The sequence below is a fragment of the Anguilla rostrata genome, chromosome 16, assembly GCF_018555375.3.
Source record: "Anguilla rostrata isolate EN2019 chromosome 16, ASM1855537v3, whole genome shotgun sequence".
Classification (NCBI taxonomy): domain Eukaryota; kingdom Metazoa; phylum Chordata; class Actinopteri; order Anguilliformes; family Anguillidae; genus Anguilla; species Anguilla rostrata.
Window position 1 is genome coordinate 21414966 of NC_057948.1, and position 25251 is coordinate 21440216.

General features: G+C 37.3%; 1 protein-coding gene across 1 annotated transcript in view; it reads right to left on the minus strand.

The window, feature by feature from the left end:
* The window catches only part of LOC135242066 (cadherin-8-like), a 75481-nt gene that overhangs the window by 21227 nt on the left and 29003 nt on the right, over positions 1–25251 (minus strand). Inside the window, exons 3-6 of the mRNA XM_064312965.1 lie at positions 21407–21701; positions 4067–4186; positions 1121–1288; positions 586–773 (exon numbers count right to left, since the gene is read on the minus strand). Coding sequence (XP_064169035.1) covers positions 586–773; positions 1121–1288; positions 4067–4186; positions 21407–21701 — 771 coding nt within the window. The remainder of the gene's footprint in view (positions 1–585; positions 774–1120; positions 1289–4066; positions 4187–21406; positions 21702–25251) is intronic.

Consider the following 25251-nt stretch of genomic DNA (forward strand, 5'->3'; position numbering starts at 1 on the left):
GGTTTAAAAATAAGTATTATTGGTTTGGCATTGCTTGGGGGCTAAATTTAAAGATCTTAACAGGCAGATATTAAGATTTCTATAGAAATGAATTAATTGCCTAGAGTTAATTGCCTTAAAACCGATTACACATTTTTTGGAAGTTGTCTTAGTGGGTCATTGGGAATGACAGTACCCCACTGGTTTGGAAATGGTGAGGAATTTTTAGATTGAATATATCACATCATTCTCTGCATCTATAGCTGAAATACATGGACCATTTTTAAAACTGAATAGTGCAATAAAATAGTATACAGTGACTTAAACATTGTATTCATTTAAAAGAGGTGCCCCTTGCCATGCCGAGCTACAGGATCTGCTATTTCCTTCATGTTTTCTTTCCCAAGATTAAAATGAACAACAATTTAGACTCAATAATCCAAGTGGTGTGAGTTAACTACGTAATCAATGGCTTTGAATGAGCAATTGATGGCCGAATAGCAATGGAAACCGACATACCCAGACTGGAAACTGGAAAATTGATTCAAAGTTATTTAGAGAAGAATATTTCATTGGCACCCTGACCACTTTTGTACTGCAACTCACCTTCCTCAGCTGGATGATTCCCTCCTGCGTCTGCGGATCAGTGGTAATCTCAAAAACATCCTTTTCATCTCCATCAATGATACTGTATGTTGATCTGGCATTCTCTCCTATATCCCTGTCATTTGCCTTCACCTTCCCTCCTGCTTTTCCAATGCTGAGGTCCTCTGGTATAACAAACTCATACAGATCTGATAGAGAGAAGATAAATTGCAAAGTGGTCTCCAAATAGCACACAATCATTTTAATCTCTTTCACAATGAATAAAAGTAAATAGTATTCTGTGACTGAAGTGAGAACCAGTAGAATACTGATATAGAATACTGATACTGACGATTCATTTAACTTGCACTATATTGTTAAAAAACAAAACAAAAAAAAAAAAAACAGAGAAATAGTCTCACAATTATTACAGAACCAAATGTCAAAACATTAACTTTCAGGCCATTTTAAAACAATTTTAATTTTCTTATTTCAGTAGCACTTTTTTATTTTCATTTTAAAAGCACTAAGCTGCATAAAAACCCCTTGTGCTTACTTTTTGAAAACTTCGGTGGATTATCGTTCACATCCGTAAGTGTGATTGTGATAGTTGTTGTCCCCGACAACCCTCCCATGTGACCACCCATGTCCTTTGCTTGGATGACAACAAGGTACTCCTCCCTCATCTCTCGATCCATTGCATGCAATGCAACTTTAATATCAGCTGAAAACAGAGAACCCAACACGTCATGATTACTGTACAGCTCGTGTTTGAGCTTTCTGGCAGTCACCTCTCTTATACAAAAAAAAGAAGATGCATGAGATACATTTCCCACACTCGACCATTTCACAGGAGAGCCATGGAATGTTGAAAATCACTGTCCATTCAAAATTGAGTTAATACCAGAATCCCATTCCTGAAGTCAATCAAATTTGTCATTCACCTAAATTTCAAAATTCAAAATTTTAAAATGGCTAAAGCTAAAGCCAGAACAGCAGTGAAGCTAATGTTAATTGTTCCTATGTCAACCAGACCACTAACTGCACACATGATCAGAATGCCGGCTAAATGAACTAACAGAAATTGAAAGTTTTTTTAAATTTTTTTTTTTTTTTTATATATCATTTTATTTATTTTTTTTTTTTTGATGCATGGATGCTCAGTATAGCTATCTAATCAATCTCTTAAATATAGGCTGAACTAGGTTCTGTTTTATATCCCAAATAATGATCCATGTTATTTTCTTGGACAGCAAGTGCATAAACACCCAGAGCTCTTTTTTCCGGCAGGCACATGTGTTGTGAGCTGTCACACTGGCAAAATGGCATTTTCATCATGGATTTTCACACGCCTGAGCCATTTGGTAAGTTGGTGTCTCACCATGTGCCAAAGTGGATGGGGAGCTGCTGCTGGGAGTGTGTCAGTCAATATCACATGTCACACTGCAATTTTGATGCAGCTCATTGGAATTTCTGGGTTTTACAAGTCTGCCGTTTGTGCGTTTCGCCGCCCGCCTACTTAGACCACGTCTACAGCATAAAGTGCAGGCCATCATACAACGGATTGCTAATTTTGGGAACAAATATAGACAAATTTATCTTATTTATGAGATTTCCTCCAAGCATTCATATGGAAGGAATTGCAGGATAGCTACCAGGCTGGAAATCAGTACATGTTGTATGACATCTCTTAAAAGGATCATTTGATTCACTGTCATTTTTTTTTTGTTTGTTTGTTTTTAAATATATCACAAGCTTGCAACTTTTATTAGTTATTTTAAAGTTTATATAACTTCAGAGGTTAGGAGCAGTAATGCTGAGGCAGAAATATGCTCAGTTTAACTCATAAAGTCACCATAACCCCAGACAGGATGCATTATAATCACTTTAAACCAAAACTATATTTACGTTTCCTTCCACAGTGCACATATAAAGTTTTGAGGAGGATAATACAAAAGTAGCAATGAATAAAAATGCATAACAAACTAATAATAATAATAATAATAATAATAATAATAATAATAATAATAAGGTCACATTTGGCATGAAGTAGATTACAGGTAACTGGTCACATTCATTATAAAGCAACAATGAGTCCATATCAATTTTCAGCTGTTTCAGGAGAGTTATAATAATTTTACATGGTTCATTCTGTCGATAAAGATGAAATAATCAGCCACGTGCTAAGTATTGTTGCAGTATCTTTGTTGGAAAAAAATGTAATTGTGTTTAGTCACTGTAACTGCATTTGCTAAGGTATCTGATGTTAAAATAAAGGGCATTGCGGACCTGCAGAATCAAATCATCAAAGGCTACAAACAAGGTGAGCCATGCCCCGAGCCATCACATGCTGTGGAGCTCGGGTAATGCATTTAGTGCTGACGGCAGGCACGGGGATTGCAGAGCAGGGGAACAGAAGCTTTTCCATCAGACAAAAAGCCGAAGCACTCCCAGTGCCAGAACTGTTCCCAAACCTGCTTTGCAAATTCAGCCCGCACTGCTGGGGAAGCAGAAGGAGGATTCGGACGGAATTATCAGGGCAACAACTCATGCATTGCCATACCTTGGGAAATCTAATCCCGATGATTTTAGGACAGAGATGTAGGTGTAGAGACAACTACCCCCTGCCCCCACCACTTGCCCCCCTTTACCCTTTTCTTTCTTTATATATATTGGACGTTTCCTTCCCCTCTATGATTAATTTGAAATGAATGAACAAATAAATAAATAAATAATTAAGAAGCTAAAATAAAATTGTACACTAAACACATTTCCACAGATTTCCATAATTTTTATCTGAATGTTAACTACTGATGTATTAAGAATCTGGCGCTCTTGTATCAGTCAAATATGGTTAATTTCCGACATTCTGTTTGGAAATGTGAAATTGATTCTATTTATTGCTTTCTCCATACCTTACCCCTTTAATTAGCACTCATTGGAACATCTGACTTGCTTGAAGGAACCACCTGCATCTATTCAGTAATGAGGTGAGGAATACATTTATTTTTTTTAATTGATGCTTAATAGTAATGGAAATGGTTGTATGTGCCGACATAAAGGAATTTACATACAACATGAATAGTTGTATTCAGAATATAGTTTTCTTCTCATTAATGTCTACCATTTCCTATCCAAACAATGTTGTTCATTCGAGTGTAATTGAAATTGAAAGTCAGCATGGAAACAATTTTTCTGTGGTTTAAATATGAAAGTCATGCAAGTCAGGATGACCTAGACAATGTTTCCCTGGTGACTGATAAGCACAGTTGTTCTGTATCATCAAATAAGAAACTCATTTTGAGATTTTTCCTCCTTGAAATGATAATCAATATCTAATTCTAATTAAAATAATATCCATTTATTTTCCAGAGCATTTCAACATACGGTTTCACGGTATAATATGCAAAACAATACAGAATAAATATGTCGCTGCTCCATGTCATGGTTTAGCCACCATTAAAGTATCAGACTTTGGAGCAGTCCCGACACGATCGCTCACCAGTGTTGGCATCGATGGAGAAGTACGGTTGCCCCTCCAAAATGCTGTACACTAGCTTGGCACTATTTCCATACACCGGGTCGTCTGCATCCGTTGCCGTCACCTTTGTAACAAATGTTCCTGTGAATGAAAGAAGTCAGGAGGCAATGAGAAAGCATCAAACAGGCTACCGTCACTGCTTCCAGCAAAGCACAGGGTGTTGGGGAATATTTGCACAGTGGTAACCGAACTGGGCTTGTAACCAGCAAGTTTCACATTAGAGTACTGCCGTTAAGAAAATAATCTATTTTCATGTAGCTCTTTAAATGCTTTACAACTGAATGGTGGTTGGACTTAGATTTTAGCATTTGTATAATTTAATTGTAGTGTAATGTGTCCTGTAATGTTACATTAAAATATTATTTTTTAAAAGTCTCCTTTACAAATATTCTTCTTTTATTTGGGAATTAGTTGCACACAAGGGTTTGACAAGAACTGGAAACACTTTCCTTAGGACAAGAAAGACTTCATAGCATGGCAATGACTGGAGTACACAGTAAAATGTCCAGTGTTAATTCAACCCTAACATAACATTTGTTCCCAGTGTATTTGCACAGTTGCAGTTTTTTTCAATTTCATACTGTCATTAAGTTCAGGCCAACAGAGTGACATTTGTATCTGCTTGCAGACATTGCTAGCCTCTGCTACAGCAGGATTTGCAATAGAACATGTACACATTAAGAAACATACAGTTACAAACCAAAAACAAGTTGTGAGCTTGGTTAATACACATGGAAATGTGATAAATTACACAATTGTCCACAAGTATGTTTTACTAGCCAGGGTTTAGGCTCTTGGCTGCTTATACAGTAACAGAGCCCTTACATTACTGAGACTAGTGAATGACAGGACTGTAGGTGACAGGCACACCAGAATTGTCCTTTTTTGTGCCAGATGGCAGTGGGCACATATCTGTCTGGCTGCTTCTCACATTTTTAATTTAGCAGTCAAGCTTTCTCAAATCTCAAATGCTTTTCAAAAGGGGGTCTCCTCCAGTTGCTTCATAGTCCGGCCGAAAGGAGGAATCTTTCAGAGCCAGCGGTATCCTAATGGAAGCTACTGGGATGGAATTATTCTTTTGCCAGGCAGTACAAAATGTTTGGTGACTTTGCAGAATGGAAACCACAGTAATAAAGTGCATTGCATCTCCCCCTCAGACTTGATGATGCTGTAGCACAAACAGAAGCAGTGGCTCAGAAGCCACAATCTGTAAATGAAGCCCAGATGTCTTCATTAGCACCATGTGGGAGGGAGTTCTTCAGCACAGCTAAAGAACGTGGCTCATAAAACCTTCACCAGGTCTTATTCGTGAGGGAGGCCAACAGCTCAGACAGTTGCAGGCACAGTATTGACAATTGCCTTGGGATTCTCAGCTGCACACACAGTGTTTTAATGTCTTGATTTTTGCAGTCATTCCACGTGCTAAGCAATAATCAATAGCAACTCTACTGCCCCATGATCTCACTAACAATGTTAAACTCAAGTGAGCTTCCCATTGAAAACCAAACAAATACCAAACTACTCTGACCCTAATACCTTATAAGAGCCTTTTATTGCAACCCAATTATTTATGAATGATGGACTCTGGTTGCCCCGTAGGGGTTACCTGTCCATGTGGTACACATGGTGCAAGAATATGGGTACGGCTTATTCCTGACATTGCCATTTCTTGTTATCCGATAATACACGTGTATAGGCACGTGCATGTGTGTTGTGATGGAAGAAGGGGTATATTGTCCAGACTTGTCTCAGAACTAAAGGTTCAAAGAGCACATGCTCCACATATTAAAGTAAATATTCAGTTTACCTTAGTAATTAAAAATTAATGCTGGTAAACTGAATTATTTCTCAGTATTTTTCACGTCTATCTGAGGAGGTACAAAAACAGGAAATCTGACATTTTTTTTTAGTTTGGAAAAAAAACAACTGACACTGGTGGAGATCCCGGAAATTGTTATTGAATGTGCGACAAGCTACTGAAACACATTTTCTGCACTTTGTAAATAGACAATCAGTTGGCAATCTGGTTCCATATGTCAATATATATGGTTATTATCACTTCATCTATTCTGTAATCTGTATGATTTATGTTTTCAGAATGTATTTTATCCTACAGTACTTTTCAATAGACATGATGTTAAACATTCTTTATAGCTGTCTACAGTATACTGATTTACTGGTAAAACAGTAGGCTACCATCATCCTTTCTCAAAAATACATTTTCCCTTTCCCAGTTCCCTACTAGTTCTGCTTGTAAGACATCCTGTTTTGACATTACAATATGGTACACATCCTATGCATTGTTATGGCAAACTTATTTATTTATGTGATTGGCATTACATTGCAGGCATTTATCAGACACTTTAATTCATCGTGACTTACAATAGAAACACAATGCAAAGATCAGGGATCAAAGTGCAGTGATTCTCTTTGGTGGAAAGTAGACTCTCTCTCTCTCTCAAGAGAGAGAGACCAAGTGCAGTGATTGACAGAATCCAGAATAGAGAGCAAACATGAACATACAGCCGTATGTGATCGTTGCAAACTAGGTTAAATGACCTTATATTTATGCAAGGCAGTTAATAAGGATGTTCATCTGTTACAAGTACTGACACCTGAGATGTGTTAAAACTGTGAGACTGTCATTCAGCATAATGCTGATGAAAGCCTGAAGTGAGGACTTTACTATTTTTATGCTGTATGCAGACATTGCAAACTCTTCAGTTTTATTTTTGCTCAAAGCACCTGCAGGTTCAAGGTGTTTTAGTATCATTTGAGTACAACAATGCATCGCCAACACACTAGAACTTATTTTTAACATTACATTACATGTTGGCATTTAGCAGCTGTCCTTATCCAAGGCAACTTACAGATTACATTTTTCAACACGTATATATAAAAATCTACCTATAATTTATATTATAGATGGATATAGATGAGATATATCATCTCAAAATAGAAACAAAAATAATAAACAGATATAAAGTTATAAATCCATATGACTGAGTAAATAACACCAAATTCATATTTGTATTTCTTTTTTCTCTAATGCTAAATAGTGGCATCTATTCTCAGAGTTTTAAATAATATGAATGTTCACATTGGTGAACGTATACATAAACTGCAGTACTGGAGACTCATTGAAATTTCAGAGACTATTTGACACAGAGGCTGAATCCACCTCTAATGGCCAGCCTCACAACAGAATGGTATTTAAATGTACAAGACGAAACTCACCAGGGTGTGAAACAATGTGAATCAGCAAGAGGAGAGAAAATTAATGGAAGAAAATGAAAATCTGGCCAGCAAAATCACACTCAGCTATACCACAAGGAGAGAGGGTTATATAATTATAACGTGTGCAATTACGAAACCCAGTGAACTGGTACAACACTTGCTTGACTAAATGTCCACTCTTTAAATATTGCAGGAATTTGTCATTTGTCATTTTGAAATTAGACAGAACAGAACAATGTAATGCAATCCCTCATTCCCATACAAATATGGAATATATATATAGTTTATAAATATGGAAAGAAGGGCCCTGACATAAATGCCATAAATTGCTTGAAATAACATTGCTTCCAAACTTATGATTGTTTAACAGGCATGCCTAGAACAAATAGTGAGAGAGAAAATACCTATACCACATACAAATTCAGGAACAAAAAGAAAATGTAAAGAACAGTGGAGCCGGCGAGCCATGAAATAGCTTTCACCTCCTTTTCCTCAGTCGGTTCTTTCTCCACTCTTCCTCCGATAACGAATGAGGGATTAGAGACATTCTTCTGTGTGGCACTGTTTCAAATCAGTACAGATTAGCTTGTCCTTCCTCAATATTGTGCAGAGACTTTCCGGGCCTCTCTTGGCTGTCAAAGGAGCTTTTGGGCCTTGACGGTCCAGGAAATCTGATTGGCTGAATATTGTTTCAGGATTTATTTGATGCCTGTAGCGCAGGTGCAGTGACAGTGGTGTGTAACAGGTATAAACTTCAGGAGATGAGAGACTTAAATTGCTTTGAGAAAAAGTAAATAAATAAATAAAAAATCAGGTTTGCAAAAGCAGCTTTCGGTCCGTGAGGCACACCCAGTAGCGTGTCTTGTGTGCATCTCGGTGAGAACTGAATTTCATGCACGTGTTATCGGTGACATTTTATTCTCAGACATACAGCACCCTGGTGTAAGTCTGAAAGTGTTTGAGACTGATGAATAAATCTGTTATCCCCCTGCCTAATAATATTTTCCTTTTGGCGCTGCCTTCCGTTCTACCTGCTTAGTCATTCCAAAACACTGCAAAGAAGTTATTGAATACAAGCTGTCTACATTTTCATATGCAGGTGTTCAGCTGTGTGTGACACCAGTCCCTTGCAAACAAAGCACTGAATTAAAACCGGAGTCCCTTTTCATAACCCACAAGAAGCTGCAAGCATTGAATGAATACATACTTATAATTGCACAGATTTCATCAGGATGAATGCACTTGACGAAACTGCATACCATTGCACCTCTGACATTGTTCAGTGTCAACTATGTATACTGTATATTAGTTGTATAAGACTGAAAAAATATGTATCTGAATATTTACATGACTATCACCAGAAGCTGCCTTACAGCTGGACATTTACTCTTACTCTAATCCTTTGTCTCCAGACATGCCAACAACAGAGAACACATATTGGACATAATGCTTAATTATATCTTTTGAAAAGATAAATACATTTTTAAATAAATAAAAAAAAATCTTTATTTACTGAACACAGGCGCACTGCAAGAAAAAAACGCAAATCAATAGAGGGCTTCCTTAACAGCAGGGGAAAGGATAACTGTGATGTCAATGGTGACACATTGCCAGTCATGAGCATCCTGTTCTAGCCTGAATTCTGTTTCATTCTGCCATGTTTATCAGCAGTTGACGGATCTCCTAGAGATCAGATCAGAGCAGAAAGCCAACAAGACTTCAGACAGAGTGCCTCTGTGACATTTGCCTGTGAGAGAGTGGGTCACATGTATATTCATGCAAGCACTGAGGCATGGGAAGGCTGCATTCCGAGTGACTCTCACTGCACATATTGCCCAGTGGTTTATAATACGAACTGTCTTTGCTCAGCATGCCCACAACATGGGAGAGCAGTCTGACCTCCGGACTTGTTTGTGGCAATGTTGAAATAACATTGCCACAATGCTGCATACCGGTACCGTGTGAAATAGTGTATACAACATGTTCTATAACCACACCACTACTGTTTACGTCTTACATGTGGTGTTCTCCAGGACCAGGAGGTTCTGCATTTTGTGTGCTAAATACATCCGTGTGATAATGATGAAGAAAAAATAAATACTGCTTCAATTTAACCAGTTAAACACGCAGAGAAATAATATTTGCATGCTATGTATGAAATCAGAACTCCTGGACAAAACTTTTTTTTAAAGTCGTTCTCTTCAGAACTAGGTCATTTGTAGTCAGCTGCTTTCCAGCGCTTCCCTGTCTTGTGATATTTTTTTTAGAAACGTGCTCATTTTGACGGCTGCTGTATTGTGCATATCCATATTTTATGACACTAGCATTGCTCATGTATTGATCATAGTGTGATCTGGATTCCGGCAAAGATTTTTTTATTCTTTTTTTGTTGGCAGGACCATGCACTGATATAAATAGGCAATAAGCCCCATTCAAAATGAAATAGATACGTTTATATTTGAAAGCCAAACTGTGACCCAGTTAAATGGAATTTATGGGTATGGAGCACTTTTTTTTAAAACCGAAAACAAAGCAAACTCATCCCTAATGGATGAAAGTCACATGATATTCTCTAAAACCAGCAAGATTTGCAGGTTACCCATGTTAAGATCTTATTTTATTTTATCCTGTGGAGCACAGTACTTTCTGATGAATTTGAGCAAACCAAATGTTCCATTCAAGATTATAGGCCATGGCAATTTTTGGTCAATGGTAAACTACTAAACTATGTAATCTTGCATTGAAGTTGTGTTTTTCCAGACCACTTAATCTAGCATGATTTAACAGAAAAATTGTTTGCCTCAAAATGGAAATAATCCCATGCAAATGGGCCTGAATGTGCAGGAATGATGACTTTAGAGTAAAAAAAATTAAATGTATTATTAAGACTACTTGGCATCACCTTAAGATTTTAGTCCATTTCCTCTGGTCTGAACCTTGCTACTTAGGGCTTGTTCCTGCCTTAATTGGTGCTTCATGCTGTTTTTCTAAGGACATGATCATGGCCAACTGGGTTTAAGCGATATCTGCAAATGATAATAAGGTGGAAACAGGGATTCATCATCAACAGATCAGCCCTGATAAGACAGCTAATATGCATTACAATCTCACACCAACAATAGATACTGATTAAAGAAGATGGCCATAGTGGTCAGAGAATTTGAACAATGAGACATGATGATGAGATTGGTGGTTAATATTATTATTATTTATTTATTTATTTTTTTAATTAAATAATGCATTGGATGGAAAGACCGTCCTGTGTTACAGTTGTCAGAGTAATGTAAATTGCTCCCATGAGCCTCTTGTGAAGGGGGGACTTGGGAAGTGCATGGAACCATCACCAGCAGGCTTGCAGTGTCAAATTTGTGGTGCAATTAATGGTATTTGATAAGGCTGAGGAAGCTCTAGCTTGAATGAGCAAGGAGGATGGATGGTGGTAGAAGATGGAGGGGTAAGGGGGGGCTGACAGACAACAGCTAACACAAGAAGAAGGCAGAGGAGTGTGGACCATGGCAATTTGCTTACAAGCAAAAGACTCTGTGCCTTTATTCAATGAGAATGACTGCCAAAGAAGCCGACATTCCATTCTAAAATGTTGTGCCTTCAATCTGTTTTAATTTTCTCAGGCAATGCACAGCATGGGTGGTTTTGGCAAAAAGGTACTTCATGCTTATGTTTCTTTTATAGTTATGGAGGATTGCAAAGCATAAAGTATGTAGAATCCAACCATAATGAGTATCACCATCATTAAAAAAGACTACAATTTAACCATGGTCTTTGAATTAGTCATCTAAAGTTTTATAGTCCGACCACAAGCTACAATATTTTATGAAATACAAATGACACAAAAGATGATGCAGACAAATGGACTAACATCAATAATTACATCTATCATACTCATGTAGTGGATTTACATGACAACATCAAGATGGAACAGCCTCAGCAACAATTAATTATGCCTGCTTATCTTAGGTTGGTTCTGAATGTGATATGGTTCCTGAAAGATAATCATGAAAAACATGAATGAGCACAGTGTTCTGTGAAAATAGAAGGGATTGTTGAAACATGGACATACAGTCAAATCAGGATCACAATACAACTGCAGAGCTTATTTCAACATATAATTCACATGTGCATGCTTCAATTTCTTACAATGCACTGATCTACAATGCACAGCTTCCTGCTTGCGTTATGTTAGCGTTGGGCGCTGGGGCAACAGAAAATGGAAACAAATGATGCGTCTGCCACACAAGGTGCCAGGAACCAAAGGAGTTAGCTGATTTTCCCCAGAGAGTTTGAGAGGTAAGAGCAAATGCTACGTACGTGACCAGGGACTAAATATACCAGTCAGGCATGCGGTAGGTTTCCTGCCGCCTGCTGACTGGCAATCCATCACTGAGAGAGCTTGCACAAAACCAGTGATGGATCCGCTGAAGAAGAAGAAGATGGAAAAGCGAAAGCATTGACTTGTCACCCTCACCCCGCTTTACATTCTAATCTGTGGCTTCACATGCCATTCTCCTTCTAAGAGTTATCTCCACTGTGGACTTGAGGGCAGATTGAACTAATTACATCGAGGTCCCTTAAATGATGTGATCCCCTAATGCTTCCCAGGGCATGCTGCCGGTGACTTCTCTGTGTAAGACACTGCGTGTGTCGAGGCCCACAGACAGGGAGAATCTATATCTGCCGAAATAGGCTCTGTGTGTCATGACTTGCTCAGGAGCTGAGATGCAACTGTCAAAAGAGGAATATCCTCTGTTTAACAAAATTGGGTTTGGTGTGAAAACAAAAACCCAAAAAAGGCTCAGAATGAATACTGATGGTAACTCTGTCATTAGCATTGGAATTCCATTGATACCGTTGCCATTGTCAACGTTGATAAATACAATTTTCACAGTAAATGCACTCTGCATTTAATGTACTTCTAAAAGCATACCTATGATATTATACCAATATGCTTAACCGGAACAACTCTACAGTCTCTACAATCAGGTTACTGTTGCTAATGTGGAATATGTATGTAAGAGATTACTTTAACCCCTGTTATATTTAATAATAGATGTAGGTATTACATCCATGTTTTTATTTTAAATTATAGTGTAACATATCCTTTCATTTCCTCTAGTCTAAGAGAATGATAAACAGTCTTTACTATGACGAGCAACTAGCTTTCTCGTTTGACCCATGGCACAAATCTGAATATTTGAGCACAATTATTTCACGTATGTTTCATAATAGCTTAGATCCTTCGTTTTTCTCAAAGATCAGCAGCATATTTAATTGTTTCCTTGCTTCAATTTTTTCAGTTAATATTTATATCTACAATTTATACAAATTTGTTAAAGTAAAGAAACGAGAGAGGGAGGGAGAGAGAGAGAGATACTACCATAAAAACCAACAACTAGAAGATCAGCAGCCTGACTTTGAGCACTGTTAACACATTGACCTCACTAAATATGGGAAATGGGCACAGATATTAAAAAAAGAGAGAGAAAAACTATATTGGATGGCTACATCACTACCTCTGCATAATTAATAAAGCAAGTATTCCAACTGCAGGGCATCTGCAAAAATGCATCTGACATCATATAAGAAGTAAATAATCTTCAGCAATACTGGAACAAGAGCAGGGAGATCTCAGCCTCTAGTAAATGGTTTCACAAAAATTTGAGCCTCACAGGGCTAATTTACATTACCACAGCCATGGTTGTGCATGTTGTTCCTCTGATATTCATGTGGAGAGAACTTTGTATATGTTTATATAAGTGCAGTACACAGGTTGCCATAATTACAGCTGTTTTTTTTTTTTGTTTTTTTTCAAACTGAGAGATCAGGTTATAATTAACACAAATAGACTGGATAATAAATAGAAGTGTCTGATGTTTATGTTCACATAAAAAAAGCTGTTTAATGCAAATGTGCAAATTCTCAGAATGCACTGCTAATGAGAACGAATCTAAATCTGTTCATTATGGCCTCGGTCAAAAATATAGCTGCAAGCAGCAATTAAGGGGGCCAAGCACAAATATCTACCATGAAGCCATAGAGGTAGTAGAATGACCCATGTGGCAAATCAGGGCCACAGTTGGCCAATAGTTCAGACACATTTTCCCACTAAAATGTAATTATAATCTGATGGTAATAATAGGTCCATGTGTTAGGAGTTTTTATGTAGAGTTAGAGTACTGCTGCAATCTTATTGGATCAGCTGTGTTTTAGTAACTTTTCAGAGGACCTTACAATGAACATATTGCTCAAGGTTCAATGTTATCAAACAATCTAGGAAATATCTTTTAAATGTTTGTCAAAAAATTTGAAATGGTGGAACATTCAGCCCAGAGGACATTTATGACTTCTAACCATTTATGTTGTCCATGAGGAGAGACATCTAGTGAGCTTGGTGACAGTCATCATGCCCAAAGTAGCCAATCAGTGCTAAATTTGTTTATTGGCCATTTGATGTACCCTCTACCAATGTTTCTGAAAATAGTTGCAAATGTATAGGCATGGTCTACACACAGCCTGCTGTCTATCATACAAGGAAATGTTGCTCAAGGAGCCAACTGCCTTATTGATCTCGTGTACGCAATTAAAGGGGAGCACTTGAGGTCCATTCTTCGGAGTCCAGATTCTGAAAAGAATCCATCGGTGGTGTAATGTTACACATGCCTCAAGGCAGTAGTGTGGCATAGTGGTAAAGGAACTATGCTCACAGTGTAAACGTTTCAGGTTCAATTCCCAGAGATAATCTTATATTCTTGAGCAGGTTACTTAACCTGGATGGCTACACTAAATGCTTTATAAATGTAAAACAACTTCAGAAATGTACTTAAGTTATGCAAATTGCCTGGATAAGCTAAATAACACATTTACGATTCTGGAGCATAATCGCTATCTCATTCAATTCTAGGTACACAGGTGAGCATATGCATTTTGATTCGATATTATCGATCAGATAATTTAATTCAATCATGGAATGTGCCTTGGGCTACTGGAAAATAATATTTGTTATTTCAGCATTTTGACTATACATATTCATGCAAAATATATTTGAAGTTTTGTAATGAACTGCAGGAATCCTTATATAACCAGTTTTAAAATAATAATCTGGATGCATTCACAAACACCTATAAGCATGTATTAGCATTTCCTTGAGTCCCTTCCCTTTCTCTTTCAGGAAAGGGAGATAATCCCAGTGACAACCTCCACATTGAATATTCTGTCATTGAGTATCAACCTTGGCACTCCAGCAGTCACAGTGCTTTCCTAGGCCCATTAATACAGGCTTGTGCTATCTGTGCACCTTGCTCATTATTATAAGAGTGGCTTGGACAAAAAAAACCCTCCAGGTGATTCATTTGCTTCCCTTTTATCACTTGTTTTTCCTGGCTGTCTGTGAAAAGGTGATTTTTGAAAAGCGGCAGAAAAGGGCTTTGTCCGTCATTTTGCTTTGCTCTCCATCAATCATGTGTCATGGCAATCTCATACAGAACACAGGAAATGGCTCCATTACCTGACAGCCTTTTCTGTTTTTTCAGGGGTGTAAAGAACTGTAACTAGGGGACCACACAGCTTTTTAACCCTTCAAGCTCAGATGTATCATAAAGCCTCTTTGGCAGTCTGTGTTGACCATTCGCAAGACATTACCAAACTGCTTATTTACAAGCCACATAATTTATGTATTATTAAGAATAGGCACATGATAATCAAATCCAAACAAAACCGAGAACATGTGTCCAAAAATGTGTGAATTACTGCAGACCACTCCCTTTGTAGTACATGAGATGACATCTTTAACAAGTATCTTCTTATCAGAATGTGGGTGGCAAAAATATTTACTGTTTGTCGTGCTTTTGCACTGTGCACTACATTTGTATTTTTCATTAGGAATAAGCATTGGGCGAGAGGCAGGAATATATCCTGGACAGATCAGCAATCTACAGTATCACAGGGCTGAAAATTTATATTTTTGAGGAAATGTATTATACTAATCACTTTAAATATATTTTAACAATAAAAAATGGATAAGGAAAATAAAAAAATCGTTCTATGTTGCTGTGGTGCCGAAACTAAAAATTGCACAGTAAAAATATTATTGAGTGGATTGAGTCATGTCTTAACCTTCATGGTTTTATTTAATTCAAGGTATTATTCTGAATTTTGAAAAATCTATATTGTGATATCATATCATTATCATAGTAACAGTGCAAAATATCCTGATATAAATTTTGGGCCATATCACTTATCCTAGGCACATCCAACCAAAGAACTTGTCTTTAAAGAAATTGCATAAGGTAGTTACATGATGGCATCTACGTGTGACTGTGTCAGTGTTGACTGTGACTGCAAGTCCCAAGAACAGCACATAATTAGCGCTGGTATCACCCAGGGAGTTTTACCCTGCCTCACTGCACAAGAACCACTCCTCTGGTTGATTGGGCATCTGACTTCAGAAGACAACTGCAGTGCACAGGACATGACAGCTTGAGGAACCCAATTATTAAGAAATTGAAAAGATTCCCCTTAGATTGAATGTGTGTGTGAGAGTGTATAGAGTATATATATTAGAGCCCTACCGATGCCAGATTTTTGGGTCTGATGTCGATCCCGATTTTGGAGAGTCCTAGCCCACCGATTACCAATGTTTTGACCGATATTTTGTCAAAAAGTGCAACATTTTCAAATCAATTTGAAAAACTTATATTTTATTAAAGTTTATATATTTAAGAACATTTAACTTATAAGCAAACAAATAAAAATAAAAATAAACACACAAAGAACTTTTTAGATAAAAAAATGTAAAAGATGATATTAAATGAATTATATATATATTAACACCATCTTTAAGTGTGTGAAATCAAAATAACTCCACACCTTGCTTTTACTCCTTTCTTTTCCAGCCATCCATAAAAAATGAATTTTAAAAAATCAGTTTTCCAGTTTCAAACATGTATTTTCATGAATATTATTATTGTTGTTATTAATTTGTTATTATTTCTTAGTATCTATTCTCAGTAAACTAATTATATTTTCTTATTTTATCCCTACTACATGATCTCAAAGAGTAAGACTTTATCTAGCGAGCTTCCCTGTCCATAAGAATTCGGTAGTGAAAATAACTACGATGCGCTCTGACTCGTGACTAGATGACACACTCGCTCGCAATAACGCATTAGCTATTGACACAGCCTTATTATTTCTTATTATATATTCTCAGTAAGTTAAATGAATTATATTTTCTTATTTTATTTCTACTACATGATCTCAAAGAGTAAGACATTATCTAGCGGAGCTAATGAGTGAATCAAGTGTAACGTTAGATTAAATTAAATTGACTGGATGAAATACGTGAAAAAAACTACAATGCGCTTTCGTGCAGGTTACCCACGCTAACTGTTGGTTGATTCACTTCTCCAACAGCAATCCTTCTCTCATGTTATCACGACAAATCTAGATAACATGGCTTAAAATGATCCACATTAGAAGTGTTTTATCTGCGTTTTTACTGTCTGGTTAGCTTGCTACGATGACGCGTGACTAGATGACACACTCGCTTGCAATAACGCGTTGGCTATTGACACAGCATCATATAGTAGCTAATATCATTATCTCAGATAAAAGAACAAATGTGTGATGCATTCAATCACCATTTTATTTTGGCTGGTTATTTATACGAGAATACAGCGATGATCCTACGCTGCATATGTGCTCACTGCCACTTTATAAAGGCTTGCTAGCCAGCTAGCTTGCTAAAGTGAACCAAATATGTTAGCTAGCTCGCTCGCTTGATAGTGATGATTGATAAACATAGTGGTCGTATAAACACATTTAATTAAAAACTTTCACTAAATATACAATACCTTCAAATGAAAACTGACAATCTGCACTTTAAACTCATATCCATTGTTTTTCTTCAAATCTAATGAGCTGGAGTACAGAGCCAACACAACAGCTTGTCAGGTTACAAAAATATAATTTAGAAAGGACAAAAGCAATTGAAACATCACTACGAAACAAATTGTATCGCTATATTTTCTTTATTCTACAAGGAAACTGGAGCACTGATTTGTCTAAAGATTGCTGGCTTAAAATCTTCCATCTTCACTGACTTGCAAGAAGAAGGGAAAATACCTCTAAATCTAGGGGGCTCCTGAGAAGCAGCACATAAAATACCAGCAAAACAGAGATCGGGACAATGTCAGGAAAATTTCAAAATGAACAAATTCTCATGAGACTGCCTTTACTGAGGTCAGTAAAGATAGTGAATACCTTTTGGACCTTTAAATGAGTCTCTTCTGAATAGATCTTAATGTAGAATAGTGATCTCATGTAGAATTGAGTAGTAACCAGACAAAATTGATGCAGCGTTCTTCGAACATTATAGCATAAATATTTTTTTGTTTTCATCACCTTCTATATGATTGTATTCTAAGACTGAGGTTACATTGTTCATCATGAACCTATGGATGAAAAAGTTGACTGTGTGCTTCAATTTAATTGGATTACAAATTCTGAATTGCACAGGAGGATTTCCATCTGCCATGATAAGTGAAGCCCTTAGTCAAGTTCAATTTCACATATAATTCCCCATGCAAACTCAAATTACTGAATCAATACTTCATGGGAATCTGGACATTCATCACATTGGGGAACTGCACTACCACATTGTGCACAACATATGACACGTTGGTGCTTTTTTGGAAACTAACAGAAAATGAGCAAGCTTACTATTTTGATGGTATTTCATAGCATCTCAGAAATGGTGTGATTAATTGCTAGATACTGTATTTCCATTTGTGATCTATGACCATGGTGTGAAAGAACAAATAGATAGAATACTTTTACTCAAACCATTTAAACATTTCTAGTAGCCTAGTGGCTTAAATGAATACATTGTAATACAGCATGTTAAAACTGGGTGGCGGGGTAGTGGTAAGCATGTTTGGTTCTTCTGTAGCAGTTTATTTTTTTTCATATAAACCTGTACTGTGAATAAACCATTTTTGGTTTGCATTAGCTTCAGAGTCTGTTCAACTGAGTTTCAGTTTAAAAAAAATAAATTTTAGAAATACAATGTTGATTTTTAAATCTATTGTCAGTCATTAATTACTTTTAATATTCATATTGTTACCGTCTATTGATTATTTTCTCTTAGTATTATCTATGCAAATTGAATACGGACGCCACATAATTTAGGCCACATAATTGGGAGACTGAATTGAGGCAACCGTTATGGACAGAATTTATTTGAGATTTGAATTAGAAGCAGTAGCCCATCCTTTTAAGAAAGTGGTTGGTTGAGAACCATAGCCTGGTGTTGTAAGGAAACCAATCGCTGCTCAGACTACAAAATGTAAGTCAACCCATTAAAAGTTTTCCCAGAACCTGAGATTGGTTACTTTACTTGTTGGACAAGTTCTGAGTGTATCGGACTGACTCATAAGGCAGGAAACATACTCTACGCAAGTACGCATATGCAAATCACAACACCAGGCCAATGCACTGCAAAGTGCGTTCTTATGTCCAAGTGGAGGTAATAAACCTTAGTCTTCAAGGGGGACATTCAGGACAGACTAAGTGGGGAAAAAAAGCACAAATCAAAGAAGACATCTTCAATCTGTTGTTACCTGCTATAATGCCCCTCACTGTGACGATTGAAACTACAGCTCACGCTTGCAGCCATTTTAGATTACAATCACAGTTATATGGACAACCAAACCAGAAACATGCAAGTACTGGTAAATGGACTGCATTTATATTTTTTATATAGCGCTTTTATCCAAAGCGCTTTACAATTGATGCCTCTCATTCGCCAGAGCAGTTAGAGGTTAGGGGTTAGGTGTCTTGCTCAAGGGCACTTCGACATGCCCAGGGCAGGGTTTGAACCGGCAACCCTCCGACTGCCAGACAATCGGTCTTACCTCCTGAGCTATATCGCCCCTGGATATATATACTGGATATACCAGAAGTGAATGCAATGTAAGTATACTACATGTGGACATTTAAAACATTTTTTTTTTAAATGCTTTATTCGACTATCTCAAGCACTGTCCTCATAGCTGTCCTCATGCAAAGATATCACAAAAAATCACGACCATCACAAAAAATACATGCTGTATGTAGGTATGCCATAGGGCACATTGGAAGACAACAAATTTGAATAAAAAAGATAATAATAATAAAGTATGTTTTTGTACATGTCACTTTTATGGTAGCATAATAAGAGCAGTATGCATATGCATAATGGCCCAATGAGGGGTGAGGTAGGAGCAGAGGGCTGCTCCTGGGCGCTGTCTGTTCGGCACCTCTCACATCCCTGATCCACAGAAGGTCTGCAGGTCCTTGGAGAGCGCCACCTCCAATCCCATTCTCAGGCAGGGAAACAGCTGTAGCCCATTCCTAATCATGCCAGCTGCTCCCATTAGCAGGATTGGGGCTTCTATAAATGGCCCTGCTTTCAGGCCTGAAAGGCCAGACAAGGTTGCCGTTTGGCCACTGTGCAACTGATCAATTGGTTTTTTTCCTCAACTTAAAAAAAAAATATATATATATATATATATATATAATTTCTTTTTTTTCAGTTGTGTCTGTTTTTGGTTTTTTTAATTTATTTTTTGACATATGGACTATGGGATATCGTACTAAAAAAGTATTTTCTGTTCTTTAGTGGGGCTTACTCTTACTTTTTAATTTGAAGATTATCAACGATTGTATTCAACTTTAACTTTATAAATCTGCATATGAAAAATGTTCCATATCAGCAGTTGAAATGTAACTACTTGTAATGGATACACTTCAGCAGTATGTTAATTATGAGCATATTGAATCATATGTTCTCAGTAAGCTTTTTTTATATTTAGTAAATGACAATTTTAAATTAAGTTTATTTTAAATACTTTTCATTCTGTCATTTATTTTACCTCAATACATGTCTTTTTTTTATTTTTTACTTTTTTATTTTGTTGCTGTATAATTTCAAAGTGCTCTACTCCTTTTATGGCTGCCTCCCACATCCCATAAATACTTAACAAGATCATAACAATCCATCAAGACCGTCTTTCAAACAAACAAGAGCACATTGGCTCATGTTTAATTAATCAGCAGTGACAAACAACAAAATAACAATCACAAAACCGACCTGCTCCCATGAAAGCAAATAGACAAGACTGTATTCCCACTGGTAAATCTCACTTTGCCCTCAATGCTGTTTTTCACCCGACTGCTTGCAATTTCCCTCACTTCACTGTCAAAACCATTGGGTTAAGTCGTGTGCATTTCAATTGAGCACACCGCAGTGCGAGGAAAAAGTGAGACTTTTCCCTCATAACCACTAGAGAATAAAGATTTCAAACCTTGCTATATAATGGACTGTACATTACTTTTTCCAAGAAGATATCGAATTTTCACTTGCACTTGATTGATTTTATGATGGAAGAAAAAAATAAAACCAAACAGATAACACACATATGGTTTCAACTTGATGCCACCTTATCTTAGAGCACCATAGAGGATTGTGTTATAAAAAAATAAAATAAAAAACATCTCGCAGAAGCAATGCACCGACGCCAGCTGCCATGAACAATGTGACATTGTTTACCAGCATCTGTAGTGCCACAGCAGTCATTAGTTCTGTTTTGTTCAGAATGATCCCATGAAGAAAGGCTCATCTTGTGGCCTTCTATTTCTGTAAACACATAAGGTTTGGTGGGTGGGGGGTCTAAATCACTGGAAATTGTATTTTCACAATGAGTTGCCTCTGTAAAAAGCAATTTATCATGTAAGGATGGAAATCATCTATGCTAATTCCTGTACAGGTATAACCAATAATAAATACTTTTGTGAATAAGTATTGTTAACTGTTTTTGTTGGAAATACATTTTTTTTTTTAAAACTACACTGCTGTTATACTCCTGAGGTACAATTACACCATGCCTCTGCTAAAATGTGCAGAGGCATGGTGTAAAGTAGTTTTTTTTTTTTTTTTTGCATCCAGTGTGATCCTGACAAAATAAGTAAACCATCTGTAGGTAAAAAAAAGAGCTGCAAGAGTTTGCTTACCCACTTGGGACATCTCTGGAACTGTTGCATGGAAAGGGCCGCCAATGAACTCCGGTGCATTGTCATTGATGTCTTGTACTTTAATAGTGAATTCTGAGGGTGGCTCCAGAGGCTCATTGGTGTCCCTGTTGATCACTTGCGCTGTGAGAGTATATTCAGCCTTCTCTTCCCTGTCCAGTCTCTTCATGGCGTGGATGTCTCCCGTCTTCTCATTGATGGCAAAGATGGTCCCCGCACCCTCGCCAGCCAGGACATACTTAATGTTTTTCCCACCAATGTCTAAATCCGTGTGAAGCTAAAGGGAGCAAATGGTAAAAGTAAATGAGTTACCATTGTATTCATAGTCTCTCAATGCATTTAGTTAAAGAATCTTAACGTGGATTTACACCGCAATATACTGCTTCTGCTGCTAAGAGGTTAAATCTGGAGATGGTTTTTGCGAATGTACTGGTATTTTACTGTGACAGCACAATTGCCCAAGCTCACTGACAAAAGCAAAGGCCAGACAGGAGCATCAGCTTTCAGGCAATGTTTTGATTTCATCTCCTATACCACTGTTATTTAGTCCTTAATCTATCACTGTTTGGGAGTCGAGGTAAACCTCTTTTCAGACAATGTTTTCTTTTGCCATTGACAGCTCAGCCAGAGTTATTCACCCACAAATCTTTTCTTCACAGAGGTCGAAGTGCTACTGTGTCAAAATGTGCAGCTTCCTACTAAATACACTTGCAACAAAGCAGGGATTAAAAAATGGACAACAGCCTCATAAAAGTGGGTTAGAGGCTATGCAATTCTCATATAGGTGATTCTTGAATTTTTGAACTGCCTTCCTGGATCTGTAAAATGAAAACAGGCAGACCTGCCTTGCCAATTGACAACTAAGTTGTGGCAACTAAGTTTCCATATTCATGGAAGAATTAGATGAGCATAGACATCAATTTAAGAAGGAAAAATGTAACATTTAATTTGTAGAACTAAATATTTCAACTCTCATACTTTATTATTAATCAAAGAACATGCATGAGTAAATACTGATTCACTGTATAGCTTTGCTTATTAATTTGACTGGTAAAAAGATCAGTTAATAATAATAAATTAGATGTTTAATATAATTTGGTTACTTTTTGTGTATGGCATTTTCACTTAAATAACAGCATTAAAATGCTTTGCCTCTCTGGTACCTGTATACTGCATCATCACTTTAGCTGCTCTTAGTCAATCAACAGATAGTGATGAATTTGTTTTATTCGATGTTAACGGCTGATAAAAATGCAATCCCAATAGTATCATGCATCCCTGATCTCATGCACTTCTATAAAATGCAGACAGAAACCTCCATATTAAGGAAATGACAAGGAGAGACAGTACCTTCACACAAAGCAAACTGGTTGTTTCTATAACATGTCTGGCAGAAGTAATTCCCCAGTGACATGCGTGGTGAAAAAATCTAGTTGAGTGAGAGGAAGCACCTTGTTTGTCACCTGTTTTCACCTCCTGGTGTCACAGATGTTTCCATCCTGTGCAAGAATTGCTTTTGAAGCTCACGGCTGGAAAATATGGTTTCAAACTGTGAATTTATTCTGTGCCAAAGGTTTTATTTCTTTTTACTGTGACTGAATAATTGACAGGAGGTCTTGTCAGTCCAGGGATGAGTGGCATTTGCAGCAAGGTTTTTAGAGTTCTTTCTCTGCCATTCTACACTCAGGGTGTTGAATCCCAAAGGACAGGAGGCTGGGGAAAGAGGGTAAACCTGAACACTTCTTGATGTCTCTCCAGTGTGGCCCAGAAGTGGTCATAATATTTTACAATATATTATTATTGTCCACATGTGAAATTTTTCACACATTGATGGAAACAACCCTGAGATTTCCTGGTTATATTCCAGGAGTTCCAGTCACAATTTAATTGAACTGAAATTTCAAGAAATAAGAGAAATATGATTCACCAAGTGTTTGATCAGGAAGAATTCATGCATACTCCCTCATATACAATTTCACAAAGCACAATAAACTTTGTCAAAAAGGGCAGTCAGAAACAAAATATAGTACAGATTTGGCTAAGCTGTCTGTCTCTGTAATTACTAGGGCAGTTCAACTGCTGTACAACTGAGGAGACACACTGATGATATACTAATGACTGACAGCCTTGTGGGAAAATGTATGAATTTTTCACAGTGTCATAATGATGGGATTTCAAGTAGATTGAATGCACCATGGTGGATTTCAAATTGGAGAAAAAAAGTGCATATATACACCCGTCACAAGCCAGATGACACCCCAGTTAAGGACATAATTGTTGGTCACAGGGAGCATTGGACATTTCGGTTTTCACCACTGTGGTTTGCCAATACATAAACCTCTTCAAACAAACAAGCAAACACACATCATTACTGTTCCCTCATGGCTTCGAGGCAAAAATAGCAAACCAAAATAACTAAGATAAAATAAACTAAACTCAGCAAAAAAAAAAAAAAATGTTTTTACACCTTTCTGCTGTCTGGCTCCTCAGCTTTTCATCCTTTAGCTTTTCAGCCAGGTTGCTTTCACTTTTTTCACACTCTCTCAGACTCACCTCCCACCATAGGAAGTGAGCACATCTTTAAGCCCTGGCCTGATCGCCATTGCAACCCAGGTGTGTGTGTGCCCCCCTAGGGGTGGGGCTCCAGACTGCCACAATATCCTTTAGTCAGTGAATCAGTGAAATTACCTCAATAATTTTATTAGTCTCTTATATGAGGAATCTGGTATCTGGGTCTTTTAAAAGTGAAATAATTATATCTCTTGTCAAGTTGGTAAAAAGGCATCAAGTTTGATATAAGCTCTGACCAAAGCAGTTACAAAAACCATTGATAAATCTGGAATGTAGGAACACTTATCAGTGTTGGCCTCCAGATAATCTTAACTGTCAGATATTGCATTTTTTACCAGCTTAAAAAGTAGGTTTGTCATTTTATCTGTATATGTCAGATTTGGTATCTTTAAACCTCCATCCCACCTGTTAATGAAAACAGCACAGCTTCCTTTTTGGGTATTTACCACCAGGGATCAGTCAGCCTTTCAAAAGAGCCACTTACCACCCTAGCCAGTTCATTACTAGGGCTCTAAATCAGGTGTTCTAAATCAGATTGCCTAAGATTGTAGTTCACTGTTTCATCAATCTTGAAGCACAGAGGGAACAGACATTTTTTCACTCGTTCTCAACCAATGGCTGTGGACTGGGATCTTTTAATGTCAATTCTGAAACTAATGTCTCTGGAAGAATTTGTCTAGAGACAGGAATTTGTGGAAGAAAGAGGAGCAATCAGAGTGCTTAATGAGTAACCAAATTCTATGAAAAACCATTCATGGTAATATTATGATTTTGTTCCTTGTCTGGGCAAAGTGGCAAACTGAATCCTTCACCCTGAAATCTGAACAGTGAATTGCTAGGCATGTTTGAATGACATGTATGCCCTATGTGATGAGAAGTAAGCTTAAATGAAAGTGCAGTCTCCTGACAGACCTGAGCAGCAATGTGTCAGTGCAGGCAAGGTAGGAACAGGACATTGCTGCCTTTACGGTGCCATCTGAGTTCACTGAAGTCAGCGCACACGAAATATAAGCATACTGGCAGAATGCATACAGGCTGAATAAAATGCCATCTAAAAGGCTAATGGAAAGGCAATAACTTATTTGCCTTTAGGAGGGTGCCCTACTCACTTCCTCCCATACCACATGTTTCACAATGGCAAATATGAGACCAAAAACATTTACAGTATGCAGAAAGTGTGCTGTGAATTTTAATGGATAATCATGCACAATTTAATCATCAGAGTTTTACAGAGTTGTTGTCCCTTCCACTGTGTG